The 10,941-nt window shown below is 41.2% G+C and overlaps 1 protein-coding gene across 1 annotated transcript; it reads left to right on the top strand.

Annotated features, from left to right (window-relative positions):
* The first annotated feature begins 2,631 nt into the window (after nucleotides 1–2,631).
* rps19 (ribosomal protein S19) lies at nucleotides 2,632–10,306 on the top strand. The gene is made up of 6 exons (XM_030750423.1): nucleotides 2,632–2,709; nucleotides 3,430–3,500; nucleotides 3,711–3,811; nucleotides 4,198–4,381; nucleotides 6,467–6,521; nucleotides 10,254–10,306. The coding sequence occupies exons 2-6, from the start codon at nucleotides 3,430–3,432 to the stop codon at nucleotides 10,281–10,283; spliced, it is 441 nt and encodes a 146-aa protein (XP_030606283.1). The 5' UTR covers nucleotides 2,632–2,709; the 3' UTR covers nucleotides 10,284–10,306.
* Nucleotides 10,307–10,941: the final 635 nt, after the last annotated feature.

Genomic DNA, 10,941 nt, shown 5'->3' with positions numbered 1-10,941 from the left:
CAGTGTAAGCAGTACTAACAGGAACATTGTAAACTGCCTGATCAGCAAGGGGCTGCACACAAGGGTTATGCAGGTGTACAAACACTGGGGGCTTCGCAGGTTGAGCAACACATTTACAGGGACTTCCACCGCGCCTCCTATGGCCCCCACGCAGCCCAGACACAGCCGAAGACAGCATGAGACACTCCCAGGCTGGGGCCTGGCACTCTGCGATTGCTCTTGGACATCAACCATGGTACCCTTGCCAGTGACTGCCATGCAAAGCCTCACACTCACCACAATTACAGATACAGACAATGTGCACTGGCAAAGGGAATACAGCCAAATGAATTCCATGTCTGAAGGGAGATTTATAAAAGAGACAAAAATATTTCATTCAGAATTACAGTTTTGGAAAAAAATTAATGACAGTGATGTGGGTAAAAATACATTAAAGAAGATAAGATATTCATGCTTTTATGCAAATCAAGACTCCCACTCTACTTGTCACCTCTGCCCTGTGTTCCCACGTGACTCTTTAAGTGAAGACTGCTCCTGGAGCATTTACTTGAATTGTCAAACATATAGAGAAAAGACAAAGAATAGAGAGAATATAAATGAGAAAGGAGTGACAACAGATGGAGGAAATTTTAAGGTTAAGCAGTGGGTTGTGGGTCAGAATACTAAAAACACTCAGCAGAGGGAGAAAAGTACAGTTGTAGAAGGATTTAGAATGTGATGCAAGTTTGTGCTAGGGGCAGAGAAACAGGCGGAGAGGGAGTAGATATTTTGATAGGTATTGGAGAGCTGTAAACGTGCCCGGAGAGTGAAAAGGTCAAGCCAGACCAGACTTGACAGAACTTCTCTATGGAGGATGTGAGTACCATGCAAACACAGGGCAACAAGCACCAAGCTGGGTGGCAACATACAGTTAACACGTTGTTTTCTCTCGCCTTGTTCTGGTCTTTAATGCGCCTCTTTTCTCCTTCTGGCCCATCATTCACATACACATACTTCTTGAAACACAAACATTTGTGCGTAAATACATGAACACTGACACTCAATTACACGAGTGCGCAATGCCTGATGAGTAATTTTCAGCAAATGTATTCAGAAATGATTGACAGCTAATTTTAGTGCATTTTCAAACAATAGCCTCACATAAAGCAGAGTGAATGAATATTGGAACAGCAGATTTGCTGCTTCAATATGCCACCTGTCCATTCCATGTAATTAGTTTGACCTTTCTGAAACATTTGGTGTTAGTCGTCACTTCCATAATAATCATGTCTGGCTGAAATAACCTCTTTATAACACTTCATAATCATTTTACACAGTTTTCTCCTGTCTTACTACTTGAAGGGCCTCAGCAAAATTGATTTACTGAAGTAATTAACGGAGTTCAAATCCACTTTGTGTGAGTTTTCAATTCAAATTGGTAGCCGGACACTCCCAGTGTAATTAATTGTCTTAATTAATCAATTAAGCTCTTTGAAAGTACATAGGGCCAAACTTTTCATCCCAGTGACAGTCAATTTGAAAGAGTTGAAAAGTCAATGAGTGCCAAAGAGGTGAATTAGATTAAAAAGGTACAGTTACCTGTTGTGAAGCCCCTGCAATGACGAGCTCTAACCTGTCTTCTGTATGACTTGGCTTGCTTTTTATTTCCCTCCAGGATCTCTGTCTCTATCTCTCCCTCTCACCTCTCACTCTAACTGTCTGCCCCCATTGACAGCATAAACCTGATTCATAAACCTCTGCTTATCAACCTGCCTTCTATCTCTCTCTTGTCTCTGCAAACATATCAATTGTGTCAATGTTGGAGCATGGCTGCCCTTTCCATCTGATTTGTGCAAAGGGCAGCACATCCACTTCCAGCCGGGGAACTATGTAAATAAGGTACACACAAATATATAAGACTGTGGACTCACAAAAACATATTTTAAATTTATTTATATATTTTTGTTAGTACAGTAAAAATGTAAAAAAAAAAAAAATCTCTTGCCTTATACAATATTCCATCTGTGTGATTTTAAAAAATCAGTCATTTTGTAGCCTGGAACATTTGAAAATGCTTGCAATAATACAAATCTTGAATGTAAACCAAAAGACAAAGCCTGGAGCTACAGAAAAATTTGTTGTACTTGAAATAATTTTTTAATTATGCAAATGAGCTTCATTTAACTGTAGGATCGACATTTATGTCTCCCACTGTTTCCCAGAAGGGACAAGCACTATGACAGCGGCAAAAGCTAAATTGAGGGACATTCAAGCTACAAATCAGTAACAGATATAAACAGACAAAAATTTGACATACTATAATTTTGAATACAGATACAGTTAAAGGTGGAAATGGAGATCCTGAGGACAGAAGAATGAAAACAAGCACGGTTTTTTTTTTTAAATCGAATTACGGTGAATAAGGTTTAGTATTGAATATATAACATGCTTGTAGCAGTAGTATGCTCTTTCCGAATAATCCAGTTTTTTTTAAATAGTATCTTTAAATATGTCTTGTGTATAAATGAGAATAAAGTAGTCTAGATGATGTACAGAGGTGAGTCGAGGATGTTTTAGTTTTTCTCTAAATGGGGACGGTCGACACTTGTGGTGAGCGGCATCGGTGGAAAAAACAACACTCTGGTCTCGCGTAAAAAAACGAGATTTGCCCGTTCTATCACGGGTTGGAAACCCCATTCCACCCTCTTCCCTTCGCTGTCTGCAAGCAAGGTAACGCTGAATCTTTCCCTCCTCGCTTATTTAACCTCAAATGTGTTCAAAACTTAAGCGCTCGTTCTTTCATCGTGGTCTGTTAGAGTATAAAGTAGAAATTATTTAAGTGATTAGGTTTTACAGGAGGTTGTTGGGCATATTAATTAATTTTTGTGACAATTTTATTTGAATGTTTCCCTCATACCGAGTGTGTTAGTAATGGCTGCCCCCATGCTACCTCGTTGAGGCCTGCTTGCTAGTGGCTAATTGTTAAGATTTGGTTTTGTGTTCTCTGCTTAAATATGTGAATGTGCATATTGCCAGGAGCGATATTGTGTATGGGTTGGACTGGTGCTTATTTGTTGATTTGTAAATCGCGAGGATGAGAATTGAATACCGAATGTGAATGAGTGGACGGTTATTTCGCGCACATGAAGCTAAAACACCGGTTGAAAGCGTGTAATTTCAACGAGAGTCCTACACGTGTACCTGGCCTAATTTTTCGCGCTGCATAATATTTTTAAAGTAGACTTTCTTTTCTTGGTGCATATTCCTAGATAGCCTAAGTTCTGTACCCGTTGAAGCTAATTCGCACTGCGTTTAAGGTTTCTCCTTGTCTGAGACGGTGAACAGTTAAATCTGCAAGTACTTTAAAAAGAGTTGCATGGATATCGATGGTATTGCCATTTTTGTAGTTTTGCGGTGTGTAAACATAATTAATTTTTAAATCTTATTCAGATGCCAGGTGTCACAGTGAAAGACGTTAACCAGCAGGAGTTTGTCCGTGCCCTGGCGGCCTTCCTGAAGAAGTAAGTCTTGTTTTCTGCCCTACATATTCCAAGCATGTCAACCAACACATTGTGTCCCACTTAAAAAAAGGTTACTTTTCAGTGATCTCATTTTCAGTCTAATTTTGTGACTGTTTGGTTTAACAGACACTAATGGCCCACTCTGACAAAGTGTTCTTGTGGCCCACTGCTGTGGTTTAGTTGATGCTGATGACCCTTTTCTGTCACCAGGTCAGGAAAGCTGAAGGTGCCCGATTGGGTGGACCTCGTCAAGCTGGGTAAGCACAAGGAGCTGGCCCCCAGTGATGAGAACTGGTTCTACATCAGAGCCGGTAAGTCTTGCAAGTCATTTTTTAATTTTTTTAATTTTATTATTTACTAAAGTTTTCAGAGGTTCCACTGAGACTTATTACAGCTTCAGGCTTGTATTCCCACAAGGTGCATGCATTTATATGTTCAAATAGTGCTTTAAAAGTGCTTTCAGATGGGTAATTTTTATTTGCACATTTGCTTTTATTTGTAAAATGGTCTTGGAAAGCAGTAGGGTAGACTGCATGTTGCTTTCTATTTAGTCCAGATTTGATTTGCTTTGCTTTTCTTGGCACCATTGACCTGATTTAGCAAACACTTAAAATTTGCATTGCAAATTTTAAGTGTTTGCTGTTTTGCACTCCAAATGATGATATATGGCAACATTCTCATCTCTGTGCTTCCACAGCATCCACAGTTCGCCACCTTTACCTCCGTGGTGGTGCTGGTGTTGGCTCCATGACCAAAATCTATGGCGGTCGTAAGAGGAACGGCGTGTGCCCTGCCCACTACAGTGTTGGATCAAAAAATGTGGCTCGCAAGGTGCTGCAGGCTCTTGAGTTGCTTAAGATGATTGAGAAGGATCCCAATGGGTGAGTGCTTCTCTTTTGTTGGATGAAACCTTAAAGCCTCTTTGCACAAACACTGCAGCCCAAACTTTTCTGGATATTATCTCACAGTGGTGCATGCAAAAACACTGATGTCTGACGAACCTGTCAGTTCACGCAACTTCTGATAAGGCAAAGAATAATTTGTTGAATTCAATGAGTGAGTGGCTATATGTGTCCCGCCTCCTGGTTGCTTTATCCAGAAAGCACAGGACAAGGGCTATCTCCTTCTGTGTGTGTTTCATGTGTGAAAACGGCTTAACATTTAAAGCCAGTCAAAGAAGCTGATAACATGAATAAGATGGTGCATGCATGGTGTGTAGAGGTGGGTGAAATAATTAATTCACAGAGGAATTGTAGGCATTTCTTATAATTCTGAATTTATTCACAAATGTTAATCATATTTTGATGGAATGAGAAAGGCCTAACTGAGCTGCAAGGGCACAGTGGAGCACTAGGTCAATGAACAGGGCATACATACTGATATTAGTCTGCCTTAACAAAACTCAGGCATTTTAGTGAGGTTTTGACAAGGGATCCATTTTCATACACAGAATATGTAAGTTCAAAACTTCTCTGAAAGCTTTCTGAGCCTGTTGATACAGCACAAGAAATATTGAATAGTACTGCTAACAGGGCTTGTGTCAGTCATTTTTTTTTTCTGCTTTGTTCAAAGGAGGCTGCAAAAGCAGTCACATTTAGTTAGTGTGGGTGTAGGTATAGCTGGAGCTGTCAAAGCTTTCACTGGATGTTCCTCCGGTTGCCTGTTATAATATGTCATCCCGATGCAGACAAGTTGGCCTTTTTATTTTTAGATTATATACCTTGTTGAGCTTTTATGTGCCGTTTTTCAAAAGTCACTTTTCACAAAATGCAGAAATACTGAATTTTTAGACAATGATATAAGTTACTTGGGTGCAGACTCCAAGTAAACGTTGGGTAGCCTCATTGTTAAATACTGCAGAGGCTATTGATGTAGCTTTTCTCCTTAATGCTGTGCAACCAGAGAGAATTTGGGTGGATGAGAGCATGTTGACCTACCATTTGATCTATCAATCTTAAGACAACTGCCTTAGTTAATAACTCCTACCCCTTCACCACTACCTAAATATCTAGATATCCTTTAAATATTTCAGATGTATTTAACACACATTTCTTAAGGGCATTAAAAAGTTTTAAACTGTCCAAAATTAAGTTTTGCTGCATCTTGCACACATTGGTCACATCACTGTTCTTTGAGGAATAGACAAATGGTTCCTAGTTTATTTTAGTTTGAACTGTCCATGTGCAGTATAATTCACTATGGATATTATTCGATCTTAAATTTCATCTGGAGGAGTGTTGAAAAGATGTTAACTTGCTTATACCTGTAGACACCCTCTGTATACCAATGTTGGTGCACACAGAATGAGCACTTGGCTGCAATAATGGAGTGTTACGCTTAAGTGCCTTAAGTAGCATACTCTTGCACAGCTTTCTATTGCTGATAAGACAGTGAGACACCAGTTAACTGACAGAAGTTAATATTTTGACACTCGGTGAGCTTAAGGAACAGCCACAATATTGTGTCTTGAATTGATTTTCTTTCTTTTTTTTCCCTTCAATTGTTTTGTTTTATGGGTACTGTGAGCACAGTGGTACACACCTACACCAATGTGTCTACATCTGCTGTTACTCATTCTTGCAAAACTTAGTAATAGTCTTGAGCTTTTTGTTGCTTTTCCTGATCTGAAACAAACCCACATGTGTATGGATAACTGAAATCTCTAAATTCATAGGGTAAAATTTTTCTTAGAGACAGCAGTAAAGATGTAATCACTCTGTAACAAGAGGGCTAATTGATTGGCTTGGGGTAGAAAGAAGCAAGAACATGAAGTTGTATGGATGGAACATTGTTCAATGGCTTCGCCTGACTGTAATGCTGTCATCAGTGTGGCATTAAAAAGTCATTATTGAAGACTTGGGTATTTTTGTGTTTTTTGAATTAATCTTTTTACCTAATTTAGGTAGGTGAGTGTATTCTATTGTATTACCTAATTTTTGCGCTTTTTTTTAAAATTAATATTTCAGTGGTCGCAGACTGACCTCCCAGGGAACCAGAGACCTGGACAGAATTGCTGGCCAGGTAAGAAACTAATTTCTTTTGTTTAGAAACCACCAAACCATCTGAAGTTTTCTCAGAAGTCTTCATACACTTCACCCCCCCCCCCCCCCCCCCGCAAATATAGCAATAAATTAGCCCAAACACACAGATGAGATGGACCCATCTAATGATACCATCTGCACTGTATCTCTCTAATCAGTACACAAATGATTGTACTTGTGATGTTTTAACATGACATGCTGTCGTGACTGCTTTCTCTGCCACCTCCTCACTGTCTTTTGTTCAGCTTTGTTGCATGTGTTGCAATAGGATCAGTGGTCAAATAAGATCTTTTTTTTTTTTTTTTTTGTTGACACATTGCTATGTGTGTAGTGCTGTACTGTATGCATACTAAATTGTCCTCCATCTAGAATTTAGCTATCTCCTAAATATAGTCAGGTGCTCTACAAGTTTGAATATTCCTAAATGGCAGCTTGCTAGCACAGTATTCATGTTCAGATGCTGCAGTTGCAAGTATGCAACTTGCAGTTTGAGTTTGAGACCATACCCTACTTAACCCCTAATCCCTTTTTTGTTGCGCTTTTGCGTTGGTCGTACACAGAACCTACCAAGAGCTGTGAAGAGTATTGTCTGCATGTTGTAGCCATTTACTGTCATCTTGGGGCAGTATCACAACCAACTGGTCTGTTGGTTCTTCAGCAAACTGCAGAGAAAGGCAGTTACAATGTACAAAGAGCTGCAGTGAAACAGGGAGTTAAAAATGAGTGTCCATTGTAGCCACAGGGTGGGGTGTTACGTTTTTGCTTCTCCTGTTTGTGTTATTGCATCCTTTCGTCTTCGGGCCCACTCCTCAACCAATCGTTACTTGGTCCACTCACAGCATCATCCACTTTGAGCTGCATGCTCTTAAGTTTTTGGAGTACTGCATGCAAGTTGGTGGTGTTCATTTGCAAATCCATGTGCAAATTGACACAAACGCAGTAACATAAAATAAGCTTAAAGCAATGAAAGTGTGTAAGTAGTGTCGATGGTTTCGTATATTTCCACATAGTAAACCAAATCAAAGCATCTAAATTGATATGGTTTGTTTAAGTAATATTTATTTGTAGAGGCATTCGCCTAACATGCCAAAGATCCCCGTTCTTTGGGCTGTGAGTGCTTGTGGACTTCGTGGTGCTGGAGGGCTGTGACTGCTGCTTTGTCGGTCTACCCTGGTTGGTGGTGCTGGTGGGGACCTGGGCAGGTGTTGTTTAGTGGTCTTGGGGTGCTTGTGGAGGCGGGTGCTGGCTCTGAGCCGGGTGGCTGGCCTCTCCTGCACCTGTCTGGCATGGGAGGGTTGGGAGCAGCTTGTCCCAGTCTCAGGCCGGTTCATCTTGTCACCTTTCTTGTGTGGTATGTGTGTATATGTGGTTGACTGGTGTTGGGGCTGCTTTCCACACTTGGGTGGTGGGTGCTGACCTTGGGGTTGGTGTTGGGCAGGCTGCTGTTGTCACAGGCCCCCGGGCCTGCAATCCGCCACCCTGTGGTGGGGTGTGGGAAATAAGGGTACTTGGGGTACTTACTGAACCAGTTAGCTAGCTTTCTCCTTCCAGGGGTAGTCTTCTACCCCCAGTCTTGTCTCCTGGCTCTTGGGGGTGGGGCATGTGTGGAGTATAGGCCACAATGAGTGGGGTCATCAACATGGCTTTGCTTGCTGTGCTGCATTGCCACCCTCCCATTTTTAATTACACTGTAGACATTATGGCTAACAACACTTCACCATACACATAAGGCGTTGGGGGGGCAGACATTCACCCCAGAAGTTGTGTGGTGGGACTACTGAAGTGGCCCCGCTTGCTACTTCACTGCTGTCTACACCTCAGTTTTATTTACACTTTAGACATTGAGGGTTTTGAGGGGGTAGGTGTGGGTGAGCACTGCTGATCAACAGTCAGATGCTCATCATGCTTCTGTCCCCTCAATTTTAGTAGCACTCTAGTTTTCATCCAGACATACTCACTTTTTACACTTCAAACACTCACATATTCCGACACATGCATTCAACTTCCAGATGAGTGGGGAGGGGAGCAGGCAGGGCTTTTCACACCGCTGTTTCCTGCACCCGACCCGGTATGGGGATTGGCTAGGGTGTCAAGGGTGGGGCTGACTGCGCTCTGGAGTGACTGCTGGCTCTGGGGACACTCATTCGCCCACGCATCGGAAGCAGCGAGCAGCCTAGGATTCCTGGGTCGATCTCTGGCTCTGGAGGTCGTTGTGGCTTCTCACCCTCCTTACCGAGTACATTTTCATGACAAACAACAGAACAAGAGTATATGCTTGTTTTCTGTTCTGAGATTCTCTTTCAGGTGCTTGTTGTTGTTTTTGTTTTGTCCTCATTTTGTGTACTTTTGTATTTTATTACAGATGCAGCAGTTGGTGTGTAGCAGTGTAGCTGGGCCATACCATTCAAAACTAAATAAAGAAAATAAAGAAAAAAAAAATAACATGAGGCACCTACAATAGAGCTCCTCTTGGCACAGCAAAGCTGTTTGGCGTAACAGAGCATGCAGACAGTAATTTTGCATGGTTAAACTGCCGGACAGGTTTTTTTTTTTTTTTTTAATTTTTATGGTATCACTATCACTCTGATATACCATGTGGCCCAAGTTCCAGCTTGGTGGAGCTGGTATAAATGAAACGGTCCACTATCAGGCTCCTCAGCTGTTAAATAAATGTCATCACGACCTCATGCTGGCCAGGCAAAGGTTGTTTTCTGTGACTGATTTTGTATGATGCACTCTGTCATTTTATGTGACGTTCTGACAGACTCAGGGTGGTGCCTTAAGCGTCTGTGATCATCACAGAAATGTCCTCTTCTGCTTTGATGCGACACCTTGTCTGTTGTGGGAGTACATTGCCCCCATCACTTTGGCATGCAAAGGTTTTTTTGTTTTTTTTTTTAAAAAGCTGTTGTCCTTGGGCAAAATTTTTTTCCCCTGCCAGCCGGCTGAGTTATGCGTCTTGTGTGGCACACTTCTGGAATTGTTTGTTAGCCTTCACTAAAAAACAAATCACACTTGGGCCTTGTCAAAAATCAGGAGAGAGTCAGCAATGTTGTGATAATCCAAGGGTAAAAGGGGTAAACATGAGGAGGGAATTTCATGCTTGGCAAGTCCGCCGTATGGCACCAGTTTTCTCCTTGTTTACCCATGCTAATGAGCAGTATGCAGATGAGCAGACCTGGGCTGGGCTCTGCCTGCTGCACAAAGCTGGCAGGAAGCTTCTTGTTGTGGCTCCCCTACCTCCTCTTGAATCTCTTGTGTGTTGTACTTTCTGATGACTTTTTATGAGAGAGGCTTTTCCCTGGCAAGTGAGGTTTCTGCCATGTATTATCAGACTATTCATGGTGTTCTTTTGGCAGCAACAAGAACAGTTTCTCTTCCAAGCTGTTTGCTCTCAAGTCCCTGTGAAATTACATTTTTGATAGCATCTTGCTCCCTCGTGTTGCAGACTGACCATTTAAACACTGACATTTAAAAATAATGGTAAATGAACTAAGTAAACAGATGTGAATTTTCATTTGATTGCTGTAGAATAAAATTAGTTTAAATAGTTGATAATTTTCATGATCCATGGCAGCACAATGAAATGATTAAATAACCCCCCACTAACACTGCTAGTAATTGTTTTGATTTGAAGACATTTATTAATTTTTTTAAAGGTGTGATTTTTATTTGATGCAGAATGTAATTCCTGTTTGTTTTTTCTCCACAGGTTGCAGCTGCAAACAAGAAATCTGTTTAATAAATCTTTTTTGGAGAAAGTCATATGTTGTCTCTTGTGATTTGTGACTTGCATGAACAATTAGTTCGAACCCATTGACATTAATGCAATCGGTATCTTGAGGCAAATTAATTGGAATGAGTTTTATAGATGAACTGATAAGCCCATTTCCCTGAATATCATGAACTGAGCTTCCTATAAGAAGGCAAGACTTTTCAGTAATTCATCCCTAGCTGATATCTGGCACTGTGGTCTAAATGTCATTTTGTCTAAAGGGCAGTGAATGACTGTTGGTCATGGTCTCTGTTCAGATCCTCATATCCTCTTGCTACCAAAAGCTTGACGACTGGGTGCTGTTTCATCAGGCAGTTTGAAAAGGCTTCCGGGGAGCTGATCCATCACTAAGCCAATACAGCTTCTCATCACTGGCCAGACACTCTCCACTGTCATAGTACCCCTTGCCCCATCCATATTAATCTTTTGTTCTTTCCTCTTTGTTCGTGTATCAGATATGCTTTGTACAGATTGATCACTGGTATCATGACAACCAATGGAAATTGTTCCCTTAACAAAGGCAGATGATTACATTTCCATAAGCAACCTAGTTAACATTTTGGTCGTAAAGAATGATGTCATGGTTTAGCAGCCTCATTCAGGGCCACAGTGCCATCTAGAGATT

The sequence above is a fragment of the Archocentrus centrarchus genome, chromosome 16 (assembly GCF_007364275.1).
Source record: "Archocentrus centrarchus isolate MPI-CPG fArcCen1 chromosome 16, fArcCen1, whole genome shotgun sequence".
Lineage (NCBI taxonomy): Eukaryota > Metazoa > Chordata > Actinopteri > Cichliformes > Cichlidae > Archocentrus > Archocentrus centrarchus.
The sequence above is the reverse complement of the archived record's forward strand: the minus strand, read 5'-3'. Positions and strand labels throughout refer to the sequence as shown.

Coding starts and splice junctions, on each gene's coding strand:
- rps19 (XM_030750423.1), top strand. CDS start 3,430: ATGCCAGGTGTCACAGTGAAAGACGTTAACCAGCAGGAGTTTGTCCGT. Junction 3,812..4,197: donor CTGGTTCTACATCAGAGCCG/GTAAGTCTTGCA, acceptor GTGCTTCCACAG/CATCCACAGTTCGCCACCTT. Junction 4,382..6,466: donor ATTGAGAAGGATCCCAATGG/GTGAGTGCTTCT, acceptor TTAATATTTCAG/TGGTCGCAGACTGACCTCCC.